The following is a 21,186-nucleotide window of genomic DNA, read 5'->3' as shown; positions in this document are numbered from 1 at the left end:
ATTCCCCCCCCCCCCCCCCCAAAACGCTCAAGCTGTGCTCGTTGGGTTACCCACCGGCTTCGATGCACCGAAGGAGCACTGTGGGGGGCCCTAGGTGGCCTCCCGAAGCTGCCTCTGCCCCTGCTGTACAGAGAGTAGAAGAACAGTTGCGAGCAATCCTAAAGAACGACCTTAAGCGGTTTGGCGTCCTAACGCATGCAAGGACCCCAAACCCTGCCCTTGCTTTCTGCCGAAAGATTGGCGAGGGGAGTGGAGTGCTATTCCCCTCCGCATACAGGCCAGAAGAAACCCCCCCATGGGGCCTCCTGCAACAACCAAACGGCTTGACGCCGAGACTGGGTCTCCCCTCCTCCACAAATAGCAGTCCGAGGGCACCAAAAGCGGTGAGTGCATTGATCTTCTGCGCGCACCCAAGGCTGGATCTTAGGAAGGGAATCCCTGAACATACGTCAACAAGTGCAGATGGAGGGGTAGAGGCACCAGATATGGAGAGCAGCTGCAAAGCACACACCAGAGTCTGAGGATTGAGGACACTTGGAGGAACAAATGGGCAGCATGCGCCTGCCGAAGGCAAAGAGAACAATGAGAGACGGCATAGACAGACAGGTAGCAAGTATATAATTGAGACGAAAAGATATGGAGATGGGTCTGACAATACTTAGAATTTTCAGCAAAGACATTTGCCAGTTAGTGCATACTTGTAGCTGCCCGTTTGCCTCACGCGAAGGATCAGAACAGGATGGACAAAATGAGTTTTCACTGTTACCTGCTTTTGTACGAGTCGTTTGCCGTTTGCGGCCTCTGATGTCTAGTTTATGGTGTAGTAGGGTTTAGGGTCAGTGGCGACAGGCGTGTGTTGCGCACTTCATCGAATACCCGCAGGTGCCTCCGAGGCCTAATCTGATGGACCTCTGGTTTGCTGCTACAGAGAAGGAAACTGCTCCAACTCAAAGACAAGGGAGGCCCCCGGCTTCCCCTTACGCGGATTGGGATCATCTGCCACCTGATGCGCACGTTGTGAGTGATGCAAAGGGGGCAAGGGGAGACTTTGGAAAGCAGGTCGGACAGTTGGTGTCTTCTGGTGAACCTCCCTGTGTTGTTCCCCTGAAGCCCTTGCCGGCCCTCAGCGAGGATGACTTCCTTCGGGGCCCATGGGGGCCGCCACTAAGCAAGGCAAGCAGGCGGCACCTGCTGCGCGTTGGTCTCGACTACAAGGAAACACTGAGCCCACGCAGCCGGAGAGAGTGGGCGCCCATGGAGAGGGAGAGGTGGGGGCGGTCTCGTGTACTCAGGTATCTCATCAAGACACACCAGGTGCGCCTTCAGCCCCTTTTACTTGTAGCCCTCACACGGCTTTTTGCTGCGCCCAACCCAAGGGCACGTACCTAAGTCGTGTAACGCTTACTGCTCTGGAGGAAGGCAACATGCAGGAAGGCGGCTGACTAGACCTTAAGGTGTCTGCATACGCTCTTCACAGGTTGTGTTCAAGCGGGAGTTGTTAGCAAAGGAGTTCAGAGAGGACTTTGACAAATACTTAAAGAATAGAGACCACAAACACAAGCAGGAGCATGTGGGTTTACGAACTTGCACACGGCAGAAGGTCTCCCAAGGGGCCTTTTACAGGGACCCCCAAAATAACACCTTGAGGGCCCTCAAAGGGGGAGCCGTATCGGGTGGGTTCGTCTGGGGCTCTTCGCCCGTAGACAATGGCGATACCTTGCTTCCTAGGGGCTCTGCGACCTCTAGCGACCCTGAAAACTATATGTATGAGGACTTTCAGGGGCCGTTGCCCTTCACTTCGAGAAGGGAACGTTCTAAATATCCCCCAATGCAGCAGGCTCCTTCAGAGGGGAGACAGCACGGAGGGGCCTCACAAAGGGAGCCACAAAGGGATGCGCTGGGGGCCCCACACAGGCCAGCCCGTGGTTCCCTACTGCAAGAACCTTTCCAAGGGGGGGCGGGCTGTGCAGTGATGCAGGGATACAGAAGCAGAACAGGGAGGGCTGAGAGGAGGTGGGAAATGCACGCGGCAGGAGACAGCGTTGAAGGGGATCAAGCAGGCACAGACAAAGATAGCGAGAACAACAGGGAGGGAGGTTCAGGCGTCGATGAAGACATGGAAGGAGAATATTACAGACAGCATCTTCCTTGGTGCTACCATTTTGAATTTGAACGTGATTTAGTCCCCCAAAAGACACCAAAAACTATCGAAACGCAGAAGGTTGACACACGATCCGCCCCACGCAGCGTGAAGCACATCAAAATGCACAGTAAATCCCCAAACCCTAAATCATGAACCCTAAACTGCGCATAATAGGACCTGACTCCTGACAGCAAATCCACCATCATACATTTCATGGCCAATACAATGCAAACAAGGACTAGTATTTCTGTGTTTCAGTGCGTTGATGTGCAGAGGCTTTGGATGCCGAATTGGTCCGTCTGTTTGAAGCGGCAACAGGAGAAATCCCATCCCTCTTCGTGGGGATGGGAAAACCGACGCAAGTTGCTGTTGTTGCTGTTGTTAGAGTTTTAACTTGCTGCTGCTGAGGATGATGATGCTGTTGTTCCGCAGCTTCTACCGATGGTGTTGCTGCTTCTCCTGCTGTGACCTGTCAGTATCGTGCTGTTGCACTTTCTTATTCTGGAGCAGAACATGCCCACAGTGTTTACCGCTGTTGCTGCTGCTACTTCTGCTCAGCCGACAGAAACACCCCAAGGACAAAACAGTCCCCTTCGCGTTGCTAAGAGAATATGGTGCCTTCATCGACGAGATCACATCATGCGGGCTGTTGCAACAGGTGAGTCAGCATAAATCTAGGTGTACCTGCAGCTCCCCTGCTAAACCTGTAGCGGTGGCGTTGCTGTAGCTGCCATGCAGTTGCAGCCGCTGTAGCTTCAGTGGTAGCTGCGCGTACCTGTGACGAACGGCAGTTTGGAAGCTAAGGCGTAGGATTAGTTGTAAAGGTCTACAACCACGAGCAGGAGGGGGGGCCGACTCGACCTCAGCAGGAGGTGCAGCCGCCGCAGGAGCTTTTTTGCTTGGTCTATTTGTTTTGCATCTGCGCTTTTCTCGATATTATTTGAACAGGAACTGGACAGGTATCTGCAGGAAACAACTGAGCCGGAAGCCAAAAAGAGCATTCCTCACATGGAACCGCCGAAGGGGCCCCGCATTAACCCTAACTACAATCTAGACAAGGACAAACTTGAGGCAGCAGCGAGGAAGCTGCATGTACACCCCGAACAGCAACAGCAAACGTTTGAAGGCATCGAAAGCAAAAGAAAAGCACTACTTGAGGAAGCAGGAACAGTTACAGGGGGAGGACGATACATTGTGTAAGCATATTCCTCGCATGCTGCTGCTGCCCTTGCTTATCTGGTGGATTGTGCCAGTAAAAGGATCACTCACGGCAAGCGAGTGACACAGGAGCAGTGGACGCAGCAACGGTTGGTAGGGACTAGCACTGCAGCAGCTTCAACTATAGTAACGACAAAACCCCCAACGGAAGCTACAGCGTCTATGGACATGAGCAAGGTTTGAAGTTTTTGCAAATGCCAAATACGTTGACTTCAACGCGAGCACAAACCGGTGCCGACGGAAACAGAGGGACAAAGTATAGACTGTTTGCGTTTATGCAGTTGAAGCAAAAACAGCTGTTCTTGTTGTTGCCGCTGCCAGGTGAGCCGCTGCGCCTGTCAGTGTGGTGGAGGCAAATAAACTACGGTGGCGATGTTGCTGGGGCACCGCAACAGCTGGCTTGGCTGCAGCAACTGCAAAAGTAGCGGCAGGAGTGAGCCCCTGCAGCAGCAACAGGAGTTAGTGCTGAATACCCTGCTGCAAGTGCTGCACGAGGTCATATGCCCTCGTGGTGAGGGACTGGAGCGCCTCCCATATTTTCGTTTCCATGAACGCCGCTGCTTGCAAGGGGGACAGATGCAACTGGAAGCGAGCCCTACACACAAACCCCCAGCCCAAAAACATGAACACCAAACCTTTCATTCCCGAGCATGCGCCCATGGTGAAACAAACCCTTACGGCTCCTCGGTACTGACACTGAACTGCACGCTCAATGTATCATACTACCATAAATATCATAGGTTAAACCCCAAAACCAAGAACCAACTATGGAAGCAAAACGGTTCAGCTGTGCAGGCTATACGGCTAGAATAGGTGTATGGCTTCAGGGTTTGCAACGCTGGGGCGAATAGGGTTTAGAACAACGGGGGATGGGGGTAGGGGGGCACTCAATCTCAGTCAAGGGTAGATTCGAGGGACTCTCAATCTCAGCTGCCAGGACATTAGCCCTAAATCCCAAACCAAAGACGTACCTGAGATGGTCCACCGCGAAAGGTTTGAAACAGGCGATGCGAGAGAACTGCATGGCCTCGAAGAGTGATATGAAGTCGTCCGCTCGCTCGCGAAGGACAAGGAATCTGAGAGGCAGCAGCGGTAGCAGCAGCAAAAGCAGCAGCACCACCACTATCAGCGGCAGAAAACTGGCCAGGAGACATTTGAAATTTCTACGTTATTAAGACGCTGTGAACTCTGCGCATGAATGAGGAGAGGGGCTCTGCGCAACCAGGAAAACAGACAAAGGCTAAAGACATTGGAACGGCAACAGAGAAAAAACGTCAGCAATAGAGGCAGATAGATGAAATGAAAGAGAAGAAGCAGTCAAAGCAGAAGCATGCCAAGGCATCAAGGAATCCACAGAGTGTGAGAAAGGCCCTAAGGCATGTTTCTTTGGGATCTCTCCTCCTTGGAGACCAGAAGCATTTTCTGTGGCTCAGCACGCTGTTAGCACAAGCGAGTGCTGCTACTACTGCTACAGCTGCCGCCTCGCCCATTGCTGCTGCTGCTACTGTGGCAGCTATGCGAAAGCTGGCCCCTACCCTCTGACGCATTTGTTGACGAAAGAGCGGAACTGCGGGCTTTGTTCTTTGCCGAGGAGTGCATACATCTCTGCAGTAAGTTTAAATGGAGCTCTTTCAAATGCCATGTCGCCTCCAGGGGACAGAGCCAGCATAAACCCAAAGTCTATGTGCAGCAAACGCCCTGACTGGACCGATAGCAGCACGTTTCCGTTGTGCCTATCCTTCACCTGCAGCAGCTCCCCATGCCACAAGAAACAATCAAAATGAGCTACACCCAGCTTCGCTGTTCCCCGGCGAAAGATACGCAGGAAACAAGCAATTAGTAATGATACTAACGGCAGTACACTAACATCGCAGCAACTGCCCCAGCAGCAGAGGCTCCAGACCGAGCGATTGTGATTTTATACAAACAGCAACAACAGCAGCACCCGTAGCAGCAGCAGCTGCTGCAAAAGAGGCTCTAGCAACAATTACCTGCAACAGGTAGCTGAGGACAGCGTAGGCAGCTAAGGAGTCGGCGAAGTTCTGCGTGGCGTTCTCGAAGGAAATGCGGTGGGACCTTCCGCTTAGCAGCACTTCATCTTGCTGTTGTTGCTGCTGCTGGGTTCCCACACGCTGCTGTACTAACTGCTGGTGCTGCTGCAGCTGCTCCTGTTGGGTTTCTTCCGTATCGCTGTCGTTGCTGCCTCTCAGTTGGTGGGGTCCAGTAGCCCTCCCCTCTCCAAAGCATCGATTGCCTCCTGCTGTTGCTGCACCATGGCTGGAATGAGGATTGCCGTTAACCGCCAGTGGCAGATTGTGCATGTTTCGGAGGCTGCTGCGCCTGCTGGTGCTGCTGCTGGTGCTGCTGTTTTCTTTGGGGAATGTCAGGGCAAAGAACTCAACAAGGGAGCAGCCGAAAGTCTTCCCGATTTGATGACGACTTAATGCACTTTCTACAACAGAGACTGCCCCACCGAGCTGGCAGCCAGCCTTTCGCCCCCTTGCTATGGTTGCTGCTGCCGGGGAGCTTGAAGAGCCTTCCACAGCAGAGGAGGAGTCGGAGGCAACTCCGTGGGGAGCTGGGGAGAGAGTCTTTCTGTTGTTGCTACTGCTAGCTGCTGCTGCTGCTGGTTCCACTCCAGCTGCTGCTGCCGAGGAGCATGCCGAACCAGGAATAAGACCCTCATCACTGCTGCTGCTGTCACATGGGTGGTGGTGGTGCTGCTGTGCTGCTTCTGCCCTCTGGATAACAGCTGTGACACCATACGGTCGCAGCCATGATGACTCCCCGGCAGACGCAAGGACCGATAGGCACATCTGCAGCAGAAGCATCATGAACAACAAGTATACCAGCAAGGATGCAGAATAAGACATCTAACAGCCACCACACCACGATCGGTCCATCATTAATACAAACACAGGCAATTGCCACTAACTAGCCGAAAGCAGCAGCGCCAGCAGGAAGAGCAGGCGAAGGGTTCTTAGAGAAGGAGCAGCAGCAATACATATTCTAGGAGAAAGAGGAACAGGAAGCGCAGCGAAGACGCAGCATACATAGGCGCAACACCACATCCTTGGCAGTGGGGACACCAAAGCAATAAAATAAGCAGAAACACCAAAACGCTTGTTGAAAGTCCCAGCAGCATGCGGGGAGGACGAACGGCAGCAGCAAAGTTGGCAGAAGCAGCAGCAGCAACAGGAACAGCAAATTAGAAGCTGCAGCAGCGAATGCTGGAGACTGACTCGCGTTGCCTGAACTGCTAAGGCGTCCTGCTGGAGATCATCAAGCAGCTTGAAGATGCAAGCGGGGCGTCTGCCGCCTCCAAAAGCCTCAAAGGAAAGCAGAAAGGGGGCCTTAAGAAGACAAGCAAACGAACGAACAAACGAGCAAACAAACAAACAAATGAACAAACAAACAAAAAAACAAAGCGAAAAACTGACTGTTTCTTGTTGTGCCGACAACGGAAACATTGACGGCTGGCAGAGAGACCAACCAATAGGCAGAAAAAGGGAAACGGACAGAAATAACGAAAAACGACGCCAAGTACAAACGGACACTGGAATGCATATACACACTGCCTCTAGAGAGGCACAAACAACTAGTCATCCATTGGCGAAGGAGAGAAAAAACAAAACAACAGAAGCAAGACCGCTAGAAAAAGATAACGGCACCAAGAAGACCAAACAGAGCACAACAATGAGAAGGAAAGCAACAACGAGATTAAGACGACGACATAATGCGGTACCATGCAAGTAGGAAAAAGAGTAACACTAAGCTCAGAGATAAGGAGGAAAGGAAGGGATAACAGATTGAGTCCTAATCTGAGCACCACTAACGTCACATTGACTTGAACAGCAACAAAAAAAAGTTAGAAAGGTATTTGGCTCAAAATCAACTAAAACGACTAAACTCAGCAACAAAATAAAGTTGGAAAAAGAGAAAAATCAGAGAGAGGCGATCTAACCTTGGCTGCAGATTGCATGGCGGTGGCCGACTCAGGCAGCGCCTGCTGCACTCTCAGGGGCTCCGTCAGCAACCAGAAGCCCTCGCAAGGAGACGACCTCTACAGAGAAACAGACAAATGCAGCAGCATAGAGGCAGCAGCATCAGAAACACCAAACGCACCGGAAGCGGAAGCAAGGCACCCCAATGGGTGAAAGTGAAATAAAGTATTCAGAACACTGGGGAAGCATTTGCACTAGGATTCAGGGCTTGTGGCTTAGGGCTTAGTAAGGCGTTTACCTGCAGCTCTTCTATCTGCTGCACGAAGAAAGCCTTCCTTGCAGAAGGGGGAAGACCCACTGCGCGCCCGCTGTAAAACCAGCCGCAAACCGTAAACCGTAAGCCCTAAGCCCTCAACCCTCAACCCTTGGTTCTGTCGCAGGGATACGCTCCCGCATCAGCTCCCAGCGAGGAGGCCAACACAAAGACGATGGCAGCATCATATAATACAAACAGACAGAGAAGGGGCACGCACGCAAGAACACAAGGGCAGCATACAGGAAACGGAGAGGCACCAACAACCAAAGCAACGAGGATCGACAAGGAGACTGCTACGGGTAAATAAAAACACACATGGGCAACGAATCCGGTGCAGCTGCAGACACTTTTGTCTACACATCTACAAGGAGACCCTATCCCCACTCTAATCGAAAATATCCTCCCTGATGCTGTTAGACCTTGTTAGGAGAATTAATAAAGGGATGCTCAGGCACGCAGTACTACCAGATCAGCAGCTCAGCAGCAGCACAAAGGCAACGCAGCAGCAACATTGTAGCACCACAGCAGCATAACAGCAGACAACTCTTTACCTCAAGCCTATTATAGCCTTCCAGTACTGCACCTGACTCTCTAAGAAATCCCGCGCGTCCGTACTCATCAAACGAAACAGTTCAGCCTAAAGCAATAGCAGCAGCAGCATAAGAAGAAGTTGCAACATTAGTAGCGAGAGTAATAGCAGCAACAGTAACAACAGGAGCAGCAGGAGGAGGAATACTAGCGATAAGTGAACCGAGGCAACCCTCCTCAAATACAGTGAGATGGGGTGCAAGGGTAGCCAAACCCTAAACCCCAAACCCTAAACACTTCACGCTACACCCTAGGCTTTCCACAAGCTTTTACCCGCAGTTGCTTGGACTTAGTAGCAAGAGGGTCACTGTCATCTAGCTGCAGCACACAGCAGCAGTGGCAGCACCAGGAGCAGCAAGAGCATTCACAGCAAACAACGTCGAGGAACGTAGTTGGAACACAGTTCCAAGGAATGCATGCATGGCAGAATATGCTGCGTGCAGTAACACCAGAGGCCCGGATATCATGCAGCAAAAAAGAGGAAAAAAGGAACTAAGGAGGGAGGAGAAACCTAAATGAGGAGCAAGAAGGTAAAATAATGTAAAAGTAATCTATGCATTGTTTGCTTACATTGGAAGCAGAGTCAAGCTGCATGACTAAAGAGAGCTGGCGGTATGTGCACTTGCTGCTGCGGCCTCCATATTCCTCCCCTTGCTGCTGCTGCTGCTGCTGCTGACAGAAATCTGCAATGAAGGCCCCTTCGAGAGCTCTACCTGGATCTACACGAAGGGCCTGCAGCAACTGCGGTTGGAGGAAGGAAAAGAGGTTCTGGTGCGGCGTTACTGGCACGCTGCTGGTGCTGCTCGTGGTGCTGCTGCTGCTGAGCATCAGAACCTGGCAAGCTGCTGCTCGCAGAATTCGAATCGGACCAACAGCAGCAGCTTCACTTACACCAGCGGAGACTTCTCCAGTGTGGTGCTTGTTGCCGTTGCTGCTGTTGCTGCTGTTGCTGATGGTGCTGTTGTTGCTGGTGGTGCTGTTGTTGCTGCAGCTACTGCTGCTGACGCAGCAAGCTGCAGCCACCGTTGTTGCTGTGTTCTGCTCCAGAAGCAACAGTAATCCGTGTACCGGCAAAGAGCTGCTGCAGTAGAGGAGACAGCGGATTACCATCCCCAGCATGGGCAGCGGCAGCATCAACTGCTGCTGTTGCTGCTTCTGACTGTGCTGCTGAGATAAATGAGGTGTCTCTGCAGCAGCACCACCGACAAACCAGTTGCTGGAGGGAAGCGAAGAGCGCAGGCAGCTCATTACTTCTTGTTGCAGAAACAGTAGCAGCAGGCGCCACAGCGCGGATGCCCCTTCGGCAGGCGTTTGCTGCTGCAGCAGCAGAAGCTCCCTAACAGCTAGCAACGGGTCCGTTGCTGCTGCTGCAAGAGCACCACAACTCCATCTGTACCACAGCACACACATGAAAACAGTTGTTGATACGATAATTCGGGACTCCTGTTGCTGCTGTTGCTGCTGTGGTTGTTGCTGCTGCTACAGTAGTAGCAGCTCAGAAAGCGGTCGCAGCTCACATTGCAGTAGAGAAGACAGGAACAGCCTGCAGCCGCATCGACGTAGAGGCAACAAGAGATAGAGGCGCATGCTGCAGCAGACGTGCCGCTGTTGCTGCTGCTGCAGCGCTCGTGCCTCCTGCTGCTCCTGCGGCCTCTGTGTCTGGCTCGCTACCATTCTTATGCCCCTCCTTCTGGTGCTTTTCCGATTGAGAGCATCGGCTGCTGCGTCGCGACACTGCTGCAGAGGGGGGCTGCTGCTGGAGCAAACGCCGGAGCTGCAACAAATCCCGGTGGGGGGCCGTTGCACCAGCAGGCCATTGAACTGCTGCTGCAGCAGAGACAGCTGCTTCTGCTGCTGCAGACGCTACGAGCTCCAGAACAGCCATTCGGTGCACCCTCACACGCGCCAACGGCCTGCTGTTGTTGTAGCTGCTGGTGTTGCTGGTGCTGTTGCTGTTGGTGCTAGTGTGAGCAGCTGCCGCTGCCCTTGCCTCCACTGCAGCAGCAGCAGCAGCAGCTAATGCTGCTGTGGCCTCTGCTGCTGCTGCCGCGTCAGCTGCATTTTGGGGTACAATGTAACAAAACGCAGCCACCAGGCGCTCGATCTCATCAAGAAGCAGCAGACGAAGCAGCGCTGCAGAAGCAGGAGCTTCCCGTTTAACAACGCACACTCTCCTGCAGTTGCAGGAGAAGGTGGTGTTGCTGCTTATTACTGCAGGGGACGGGGGCAGCTGCTGCTGCTGTACGAGGCGCTTGCTGCCGCTGCAGCTGCTGCTACAGCACTTCCGAATCCCCTTGGGCGCTGTGCAGCAGATGGCGCTGCAAAGGGCAGCCGCACTTGAGCAGCACGAAAGGCTGCTGCTGTTGCTGTTGCTGTTGCTGCTAAGTGCAGCAGGCTCCAACATGTCTGCGACGAAAGCTATAGACTCAGCAAGCGATGCCAAACGTTGCTTGGGGAAACAGAAGCACGCGCTGTTGATGCTGCTGCTGCCTTTGTTGCTGCTACCAGGTACTGCAGCAGCTGCTGCTGTTGCTCCAGCTTCTGCTGCAATTTTGACGTCAGCACAATCACAAGGCCGCAGCCAATAATCCTTAGATGCGCGCTCAAGGAAGCAGCAAACTGCAGTGTACGTACACCGGAGCACAAGAAGCTGCTGAAGATGAACAGGAGAGACCGCTCCCCTCCCCCGCAGCAGCGCTTGCTGCTCCGCAGCAAATGTGCCATTGCACTGCAGCAGTAATTGCTGCACCCTGCTGCGGTCCTGCAGACGCAAGCAGCAGCGTGTGCCTTGGTGTTCGTGGGGCTCTCTCAGTTCCTGCTGGTGATGCTTTTCGCAGCAGCAGCAACAGCAGAGGGAAGTAGCTGTAAGGCAACAACGTAGAGCGGTAAAGAGCAGCAAGGCGCTGTCAAGGCGTCCAGAAGCAGCAGGACACCCAAGAATGCTGCTGCGCTGCAGCTGCTCTAAGCCGAGCTGCGGGAAGATTGCAGCACCGCTACGAACAGCAAACTTCGACAGCAGCAACTGAGAGAAAGCCAAAGACAATGTTGCTTCTGCTGCTGTTGGCGGCCCGCCGCAGCAGCAGCTGGTGTCTCTGCTGTATGCAACCTCTGCTGGCACGTCTAAGAGCTCGTACAACTCTACATCTTCTGCTGTAACAGCTTCTTCGTCTGTTGCTGCTGTTGCTGACGAGCGACCCCACATTTGAGTCGCTAGACTCTCCAAGTTGCCGCGGAGTGATGCGTAGGTTCGCCTGGCGCTTCCTTGTTGATGCTGCAGTATCTGCTGCTGTTGGAGCAGCAGCAGAAGCTGAGAAGCCAGTGACTCCCGTCTCCCTCCTGATGCCAGGTGACCCTGCTGCACAACCTTGTGCTGCTGCTGCTGCAGCTGCTGTTGCTTGTGAAGCAACAGCCCTGGCAGATCTAGTTGCTGCGCCATGCGCTGCAGCAGCTCGTCTCGCCGCTGCTGCATGCACAGAAGCGGTCCATACACTGCAGCAGCAGAAGGTCGCTTCTGGCTCTGCATGCGCAGAAGCATATCTGGTGAGGGTCCTACTGGGCTGTCAAGTGCTGAATTTGAAAACGTAGAAATCATCGCTGCTGCTGGGACTTGCTGCTGCAGCAACAGCAGCAAACACTCTCCATCAGCGCACAAATGCTGCTGCTGCTGCAGCACATGCTGCGCTCCAGACACCCAACATGCTCGCAGCCACGGCCAGCCATTTGTCGCTCCCGCTGCTGCTGCAGCATTTGTTGTGCTTGCTGCCGCGCAAAAGGGGTAACGCAGCACAACCTGATTCGGTGCAACAGCACGAACTGCAGAAACAGCCGCAGCAACCATCTCCGCCCACAGCCATGCTACAGACCATGGCAAGCCCAGGGTGACGACCTGCTGCAGCAGCAGCTGTTGCTGCTGCAGCGCCAGAAACGTGCCCTCCCTCAAGGCAGCAGCAGCCGCCGCTGCAGCAGCCACACAGCGCCGCTTCAGCTCCCCACAGTTGCGTTGATAAGGCTTCACAGCAGCGCTGCTGCTGCTACTCGTGGTGAGCAGCAACGGCAGGTGCAGCTGCTCTTGTTGCTGCAACGTGAGCTGTGCCGAAGCCCACAGCTCTGCTGCTAGCAGCACCAGTGCTGCTGCTGTTCCGAATCCAGCAGCTGCTGTTGCTGCTTTGTGTGGATGCCAGGAGGTGTCCTTGCTGAGATCCACCGTAAGGTTGCCTTCAGCTGTAGCACCATTCCCTGCTGCTGCTGTTACTGCCTTTTCTGCCGCTTCGTGCTGCTGCTGCTCTGCGTCGCAATCCTCAGCCAACAGCTGCTGCTGCCTCGCATCCACAACAGCAGGAGCTGCTAATGCAGACAAAGGGATGCTGCCATCGCTGCTAGCAAACATCCGCATGGGTTTGTCATTTTGCTGTTGCAGCAGCATAACATGGAGCTGTTGCAGCTGCCGAGTGGCGCTAAGGACAGCAGCAGCTGACTGAAACACTTGGGGCCGCTTTGCATGCATCAGCAGAGGCGCAGCAGCACCAGCAGCTGCTTCCAAACACTTCCCAGAACTGCTGAAGGACTCCCGCAGCAGCAGCTGCCAGCACCTCTGCAGGAGCTGCTGCTGCGTTGCACGTGCAGCAGCAGCAACACTCAAGGGCTGTTGCTGCTGCGCGGGTTTTGGGCGTGGCCCCTGCAGCCGTTGCAGCTGCTGCAACCGCTGCAGCTGCGACGTTACATTCGATTGCAGTTGCCGCCACTCGCCAGCTGCAGCAGCTGTAGCCGCAGCAGCTATACCGTCCCGAGCAAGCGCGGAGCGGCGCTTTGCTGCTGCTGCTGCCTCCACGACCATCAACAACAACTCATGCGTCAGCAACCAAACTTGCTGCTCTGACAGGTATGCCTCCACCGCCTGCAGTCCTTCCGATGCTGCCTCCTCCTCGTGCTGCTGCTGCCGTTGCTGCTGGTTGACGTCCGTTAGTAAAAGGGAGCCAAACAGGCACAGCGCGGGACCTGCAGCCCCCTCCACAGCCCAGGAGTGTAGCACCTGCTGCAGCAGCTGCTGCAGCAGAGAATTGAGTAGCATTTCATACTGCTCTTGCTGTTGCAGACGTCTGTCCTCGTAAACACGTCTGTCTTGCTGCTCTAGATGCTGCTGCTGCCTTTCTCTTGCAAAAATCCGCGAAAACACCTACAAGTAGCGAACATCAGATGCACCCCGTCCGATGCTGGCGCACACGCCGATGCAGGGGGAGCAGCACTAGGAACAGCCACAGCAGAAACTGCAGCAACAGCAGCAAAAGATGGAACAGCAACAGCAACAGCCAACGACCCATACCTGCAACAAGGCCCCCACAAACCGGCTACTTTGAGCTGCTGCAGGGACCGCATCAAGAAGCTGCTGCAGCAACGAGACGAGTGCTGCTGGGGCCAAGTGACATAGCCAGCGCTGCTGCTGTTGCAGTTGCTGTGGTTGCTGCATGCACCCGAAACTCCATCTTTGCTGCTGCTGCTGAGGCGGACAGCACTTTACAGATGCAGGCAGCAGAAGCAGCAATGCAGTCGCCCCCTTCAACAAACAACACATCAAGCAAGAGATAGCAGTAAACCACAAAGACAGTGGATCCTTTAGATAAGGTAGCAGCAGCAGCAACAGCAGACAAACACTTCGCTAGAAAAGCAGGAAAACAGCAACAGCAGCAACAGTAACGGCAGCCACAGGGGCAGCACATTTGGAGTGCCCTTACATCTACAACTGCAGCGGCTTCTGGAGTGTAGGCAGAGGAGGAGCGGTTGCTGCTGCGGCTGCTGCTGCAGCTGTTGCTGCACAAGGCACTGAAACACCGTACGCTGCTTGTATTCGCTGTGGTGTTGTTGCTGCTGCAGCGGGAAGCAAACGTCTGTGCCCATCTCTCAACAACGAAGATTAGGGTTTTCCCTGCAGAAGCACCACAATGCACAGCAGCAGCAGCAGTAGTAGTAGTAGTAGGAGCAGCAGCAGCAGCAACGGATGAATCAACGAAGTGGCGTAGCTGCAGCTGGAAAAATGATTGAGCAGCAAGGGCTGCAGCACATGCTGCAGTATCTTCATGCCTTACACTTAAGAAGTGTCATTCCTTCAGAAGCAGCCCTGCTCGGGTTCCTGCTACCGCTGCTACCGCTGCTGCTGCTGCTGCTGCTGCTGTTGCTGTTGCTGGGCGAAATGGCCTGAAGACACTGCAGCGCCTCGCATGCGCTGCCTCCACTCTGCAGCGCAGCAGCAACAGCAGGAATGCCAGCAAACGGAAGACCGGAGGACTTAAACGCAATGAAAGTGCAAATGCACGCAGTAGCTTCAACATTAATTGCAGCACCATTAGCAGCAGCAGCATTGGCAGCAGCAGCATTGGCAGCAGCAGCAAGAGCAGCACAAATATATTACCGCTGCTCGGTACGATGCAGCAGCAAATGTTGCTGCTAATGAGCATGCATCTGCTGCTTCCTGCATCTTTCTCTCTGTGTGGCTTCGTGACAGCCCTTCTTGCTGCTTCAGCTGTTGCTGCTGGTGCTGCTGCAGCAACAGCAACAGAGGACGGGGCAGCGAACTCGCAGCCGCGTCTCCAGGTACGTGAGCCTGCAGCAGCAGTAGCAGCAGTAGCAGCAGCAACAACAGCAGTGGCAAATGGAGTACAAGGTAGGCAACTAGCAAGTAAAATGTATGGGCTAACATAACAACTGCTGCAGCTAATGCTGAATTTGCAGCAGTTTATGCTGCTGCTATATGGCTGCATGCTGGTGTAGGAGCAGCAGCAGCAGCAGCAGTGCATGCAGCAAAAGCTCACAGTGGCAGCTTCAGTTGCTGCTGCTTTGCTGCTGCAGGCCTTGAAGAGATGACTGTCTAGTGTGGGGCCCGTGAGGGTACTTGCAGTATACAGAAGTGCACAAAGAACTTCTTTGTGCCGCTGCTGTTGCTGCTGCTGTTGCACGTGAGACAGCCTCTGCTGCTGCTTTTGCTGCTGCTGCTGCTTGTGCTGCCGCAAATGCTTCCACAGCTCTCCTGCTGAGCTGCTGTCAATGTCTGCTTGCATTGCCACTTGGAGCCACAGCTGCAGCAAACGAAGCAACAGCAAACAGAAGACGCAAACAACTTGTGCTGCTGCTGCTGATGCAACAGCACAAGCAGAAAGAACAACAGCTGCAACAGCAATTACTATCGTGCCTTACATCTGCTGCTGCTGCGGCCACTGGGGCACAAAAAAATGGTGCATGCAGAGCACAGCACACTTTGTTGCCGGTGCTACAGTCGTTTTCTGCTGCACAACAGCGTTGCTGTTGCTGCTGTTGCTGCTGCTGTTGGCCGCAGAGGAAGAGGGCGCGACCCCAGTGCAGCATCTCATGCCGCAGTTGTAGAGCAGCAGTTGCTGCAGCAAGCAAACCGCACACCCAGAAGAAGAAACATTAGCAGCAGCAGCAGCACGGACAAGCCCGAGAGTTTCAGCAGCATCACCCGACAAGGAGTGCCAACAGCAGCAGCAGCAGCAGCAGCAGCAGCAGCACAGCGGGGTCGCCGGCAACATCGGCTGCGTCGCTTAAACAGCACTTGCTACAGCTGTAGGCAACTGGCGGCAAGAAGCAACGACAGCAGCAACAACAGCGGCAGTTACAGCAGCAGCAGCAGCAGCAGCACTATACTAACATCCAGGAAAAGTTTTGTAGTGCCCTTTGAGGCCCCAATGAGTCCGCAAAGACAAATGGAGTCCTACGAAGAACAGCCTGAAGGGGCAGCAGCAGCAGCAGCAGCAGCAGCAGCAAGAACAGAATACACTGCAGCAACTGATGCCGCGGAAGAATGGGCCTCCTCCGGATATGCTGGGCTGCTGCTGCTGCTGCTGCTGCTGCAAGCCTGTACATATCTATGAAGGCAGAGCAGTACTAGCTACAAAGAGGCAACAAAGGCAAAACAGAAAGAGGTGCAGCAGCAACAGCAGCAACAGCAGCAATAGCAGCAACACAAGCAGCAACAGCGCATAGGTTACTCACTGGGTGAGGGTAGCCCGCAGCGCCAAACACGGAGTTTTCCCTGCTGCTGCTGCTGCTGCTGCTGCCTCCGCTAGTATTGTAAGACACCGGCAACAAATCGCTGCACTTGCTGCTGCCACTGCTGCTGCTGCTGCTCGCCTGTCTGCTGCAGTTACAAGGGTCCCCACAGCAGCAGCAGCAAGATCCCCCAATATAGAAGATCTTGATTCGCTGAAGGGTGTGTCCATCCTTTGCTGCTGCTGCTGCTGTTGCCTTCGCGACATCAGCTGCTGCAGCTTGTGGCTGCTGGTGCTGCTGGACTCGGATACTGCATGCGGCTCCTGCTGCAGCAGCAGCAGCAAGAAGCAAGCACCAATGCCCCTAGCTAGCGCGCAGCCCGCCATCTCCCAGATGCAGAACTGTGTGGCTTGTGCTGTTGGTGCATCTGCTGCTGCTGCTGCATTAGTTGCTGCTGAGTTTGCTAGTGTTGCTGCTGCTTCTTCGGCTGCGACTCGCAGCGAATCTGCAGCAATGCCCAAATACCTAGGTGCTGGATTGCTGCTGCTGCTGCTGCTGCTGCTGTTGCTGTTGCTAACACCGCACGAACAGGAGCAGTCCTGTAAGACTCTAGCAACTGCTGCTGCTGCTGTTGCTGCTGCGCGCAGGGCAATCCGCTGCTGCGCATGCCGTTGCGTCTGAGGGACGAAGTCAGGAGCAACAGCAGCAGCAGCAGCAGAAGCAGAGAACTGCCCATCAATGGACCGCCGATGCCGCAGGGAGGGAGTTCCCGCTGCTGCTGCTGCTGTGGTTGTTGCGAAGGCTGATATTAGCTGCTGCAGCACGGAGCCCAGCAGCACGAACAACGCAGGTAGCGGCAGCGGGTTCATCAGCAGCAACTGCAGCACACGTACACACAAGGAAGTTGCTGCCTTTAGCAGCAGCAGCAGCAGCAACAGCAGAAGCAGCAACAGACTCAAAAACGACAGTCTGCCTTGCAGCATGCCCGTGCTACAGGTGCTGCTGTTCCTGTTGTTGTTGCTGCTGCAATTGTTGCTGCTGCTCTCAGAGATGCTGATGTCAATTGCTGCTGCTGCTGCTGTTCACGCGCCTTTGCAGCAGCAGCAGAACGTACCTCGGAAGAAAATGCTGCAGCAGCAGACGTGTTGAAGAAAGCTGAATTGTTGATGTAGAGTTGCTGCTGCGGCTGTTGTTGCTGCTGCTGCTGCTCTTGCACCAGCAGGAGCAGATGTTGCTGTTGCTGTCGGGAGTGCAGCAGCTGCAGCATCAGGGCCATACAGCGAGCTCCCTGCTGCTGCAGGAAAAGAGAAGAGACATCTCCTAGCTGTATGTCATCCATAGCAGCAGACATGTGAGCGCTGCTGCTGCTGCTGCTGCTGCACTCAGCAGCAAACTCCCGCAGCAGAGATTCACCCTGCAGCATCAGGGAGCCCTTTCCAGTAGGCAAGCTGTCTTCCCTGTGCAGCTGATGTCTCTGTTGCTGTTGCTGTTCTTGTTCCTGTTGGTGCTCCTGTTGCTGCTCCTGTTGCTGTTGCTCCTGCTGGTGCTGCTCCTGCTGCTGGTTCTCCTCATGTTGTTCCTGCTGGTTCACAGCGAAAAGAAAAATTGTTGCTGCCTCCAGTCTGCGGATGCGGTGGCGCAGCAGCAGGCCTATGCAGTGCAGCAGGAGCTGCTGTTGCTGCTGTTGCTGCTGCTGCGAGAGTTGCAGCACTTGCAGCTGCTGCTGCACCCGTGGCGACAGGTGCAGCAGCTGCTGCGGCAGGCTCGGCAGCCTCGGCAGAGCCCGTCGCACAGGAACCAGTCCCTGCTGCAGTTGCTGTATATTTCTTGAGAACACGTCGAGGATCTGCTGCGGCGTGTCTGCAGCCGCAGCTGCTGCTGCTGCAGCAGCTGCTGCTGCATCTTCTTCGGAACCTGCGGCATTTACGTCCCACGTAGGCAGCTGCAGCAGAAGCAGCCAACGCGATATAACGCTGCAGCTCCACCAGGTGTCTGCGTTGCATCGTGCTGCTGCAGTTGCAGCAGCAGCAGCGGCTGCTGCTGCAGCTGCAGCAGCACCTGCAGCAGCACCTGCTGGCTGCAGCAAAGAGGGGCTTGAAGGCTCATCGCTACGATTGTCTGCTGTACAGAGGCACGTCTCCTCAAGAGCAACAGCAAACAGCAGCTGCTGCAGCTTCTGCTGCCTTGCGCTACACAGCAATTCACCTGCTGTCTGTGGCTGCAGCTGCAGCTGCTGCTGCAGCTGCTGCAGATGCTGCTGCTGCACTGAATCCTCCGGCTTAGGGTTTGCAGGATGGAAGGAGACTGCTGGTGGCAGCGACAGGCCAGTCTTTGCTGTTGCTGCTGCTGCTGCCTCTGTTAAGGAGAAGAGTGCGACGTCCCTCAGCTCACATAGCAGCAGCAGCAGCACTGGTTGCATGCGCTGCTGCACCTGCCGCTGCAGCAGCTGCTGCGACAACAGCACAGTGGAGATCGCACGAGGACGGCCATCTGCCCCTAGCTGCTCTGCAAGTCCCTGCAACACCTGCAGCAGCTCTGGCAATAGCTGGTGCTGCTGCTGCTGCCCCTGTTGTTGTTGCTGCTGCTGCACTGCCACGCAGGCAGCAAGGAAGCCGCTGCGCAAGCACCCCACAGCAGCTGCAGCAACAGCAAGGAATGAACACACAGGCAGCAGCCTCTTTCGCTGAAGTTGCAGAATCCCTGTTGCAGTGCAGCCCTCCTGCTGCTGCTGCTGCTGCTGCTTCTGCTGCATCGTGTCCGCAGCAGAACGGCTTATCCATGTGAAGACATTAGAGAGGCGCCGCAGCCACTGCAGCAACAGCAGCAGCTGCTGCTGCATGACGCTGCCTCTGTTGCACTTTGCTGCTACATTTGCTTCCGTTGCTGTCGCTTCTGCTGCCGCTGCTCCTGCGGCAGCGCGAGCTATGACAGCAGCAGCAGCTGCTGCTGCTGCTGCAGTGTCTATCCAGCTTGATAGGAAGTGTTTGCGCCGTAGAGTAACATGCCCATGGGCGTTTGTTGCAGGTGAGAGCTGCTGCAGCAAGAAGAGCTGCTGCTGCTGCTGCTGTTGGTGCAGCAGCAGCTGCTGCTGCTGCGGCAGCTGCTGCAGTGATCCCAAGTTTCTAACGAGGCGCCGGGGGTGGAAGACATCGGCTGCCTGCTGAAATCTCTGTGCTAAGTTAGCGCGCTGCTGCTGCTGCTGCTGCTGCTGCTGCTGCTGCTGCTGCTGCGGTTCTGGTGCTACTGCTGCTGCTGCTGTTGGTGCTGCTGCACGAGCTGCAGCGGGGGCTGCGGTCTCCCTAAGTTCATTTGTTACTGTTGCTGCTGCTGCAGTCGTTTGCTGCTGCCCGTCTAAACTGCTGCTGCTAGACCCATCAAGTCGGTGCAGCAGCAGGTACTGCTGCTGCTGCTTCGGCAGCTGCAGCGATGCGGGTGTCCTTCGCAGCGGCTTCCTTAAGCCCCCCACTGTTGCTGCTGCTGCTGCTGCTGCTGCTGTGGGGCCCGCGAAGAATGCATCTTCTCCTAAGGAGACTGATCTCCGTAAGGAGGCGCAGCCACCAACAAAGGGAGATGGTCTAACAGCAGAAGAGGTGAATAAGCTGCTGCTGCTGCTGCTGCTGCTGTTACTGCTGCTGCTGCATGCCCTTCTGTATACTGGACCTACAGGACATACCTGTAACGCAATAAAGGAGCACAAACGCTGCTGCAGCACACGGGGCAGCTGCTGCTGCAGCAGCAGCAGCACCTCCAGCAGGCGCAGCAGAGGCCTTTCATCCCTTGCTGCTCTCGATGCTGCTGATGCTCCTGCTGCTGCTCCTGCTGCATGCATGCAGGTATCGCGCAATACAACATCTGCTTCTGCTGCTACACGACGCAGCAGCAGCGGCCCCACAGTCTGCAGCAAACCGCTAAGCTCAGCAGCAGCACCGCTGCAGAGCTGCAGCAGCACGCACAGCAAGCAAAAAGGGAAACAGACACAAAGGGTACAAACAGTTCAAACATCAGCAGCAGCAGCAGCAGCAGCAACGAGAGAATACAATACACAGCAGAAGATGGAGCTGCAGCAACAGCAGAAGCAACAACAATGAGTGACTGCAGTACACAGCAAATTTAGGTGCTGCAGCAGCAGCAGCAGCAGCAGCAACGGGTGCAAACAATAGGGAGCAAAAGGAGGACTTGCAGGAACAGCAGCAGCAAAAGCAGCAGCAACAGCAGCAGCAACATCGATTTAGGTGTCCATACAGCTGGCTTACCTCTCCATCATCTACAATGCAGCAGCGGATGGCCTCCGCAGCAATGCCCTGCAGCAGCTCGCATTCAGCCATCTTTGTGCTGCTGCTGCTGCTGCTGTTGCTGCTGTTGCTGCTGTTGCTGCTGCTATTGCTACTAGTAGTCTACTGTGCGATGGGTTGTTGCTGCTGAACTTCCTGCTGCTGCTGCTGGTGTTGTTGCTGCTGCTAATATTCCTTCATGCGTCCTGTTGTTAGCGCCACCTGTTCACGTGTCATGCTGCTACTGCTGCTGCTGTTTCTGCTGCAGTTGCTGCGGTGCTTCTAGCAGCAGCTGGCTGCTGCGCTGCAGCCAGTGCAGCAAGGACAGGGCTCCTCAGGTGCAGCATTCACTCGCTGTGCTATGAGTTGAAGACTGCAGCAGCACGAAGGTATGGGGAAGACTGCAGCAGCAGCAGCAGCTGCTGTAGCAGCAGCTGCTGCTGCTGCCGCGGATCTTGTCGGTGGGCGTGTGTCTGTTTGTTGCGCTGGTCTGCTGCTGCACGGGTGGTGCTGCTGCTGCTTCACGGCGACACGAGAAGCAGCAGCAGCAGCAGCAACAACAACAGCAAAACCTTCCTCAGGGGTTTATACTCAATGAGTCTCTTCTATGATTTGACGGGGAAGAAGTGCCTTTCAAGCTGTTAGATCGACAGCATCAGCAGCCTGGATCAGCAGCAGCAGCAACAGCAGCAGCAACAGCAGCAGCAG

The 21,186-nt window shown here is 54.9% G+C and overlaps 2 protein-coding genes across 2 annotated transcripts; one reads left to right on the top strand and one right to left on the bottom strand.

Annotated features, from left to right (window-relative positions):
* Window positions 1-903: 903 nt before the first annotated feature.
* Window positions 904-3,343, top strand: EMWEY_00021960 (hypothetical protein, conserved; the record flags this gene model as incomplete). Its single annotated transcript, XM_013477883.1, has 4 exons — window positions 904-1,314; window positions 1,478-2,151; window positions 2,702-2,801; window positions 3,092-3,343. The coding sequence occupies 4 exons, from the start codon at window positions 904-906 to the stop codon at window positions 3,341-3,343; spliced, it is 1,437 nt and encodes a 478-aa protein (XP_013333337.1).
* A 477-nt stretch (window positions 3,344-3,820) lies between these two features.
* Window positions 3,821-20,532, bottom strand: EMWEY_00021950 (phosphatidylinositol 3-and 4-kinase domain-containing protein, putative; the record flags this gene model as incomplete). Its single annotated transcript, XM_013477882.1, has 21 exons — window positions 3,821-3,956; window positions 4,333-4,437; window positions 4,897-5,105; window positions 5,353-6,177; window positions 6,604-6,714; window positions 7,326-7,424; window positions 7,604-7,673; window positions 8,173-8,258; window positions 8,483-8,527; window positions 8,780-9,599; window positions 9,727-13,382; window positions 13,530-13,760; window positions 13,939-14,129; window positions 14,290-14,437; window positions 14,613-14,804; window positions 15,013-15,276; window positions 15,395-15,591; window positions 15,867-15,943; window positions 16,211-17,085; window positions 17,202-20,144; window positions 20,461-20,532. The coding sequence occupies 21 exons, from the start codon at window positions 20,530-20,532 to the stop codon at window positions 3,821-3,823; spliced, it is 11,352 nt and encodes a 3,783-aa protein (XP_013333336.1).
* Between the last annotated feature and the right edge of the window lie 654 nt (window positions 20,533-21,186).

This window comes from Eimeria maxima, genomic scaffold (assembly GCF_000499605.1).
Source record: "Eimeria maxima Weybridge genomic scaffold, Emw_scaff211, whole genome shotgun sequence".
Taxonomy (NCBI): domain Eukaryota; phylum Apicomplexa; class Conoidasida; order Eucoccidiorida; family Eimeriidae; genus Eimeria; species Eimeria maxima.
The sequence above is the reverse complement of the archived record's forward strand: the minus strand, read 5'-3'. Positions and strand labels throughout refer to the sequence as shown.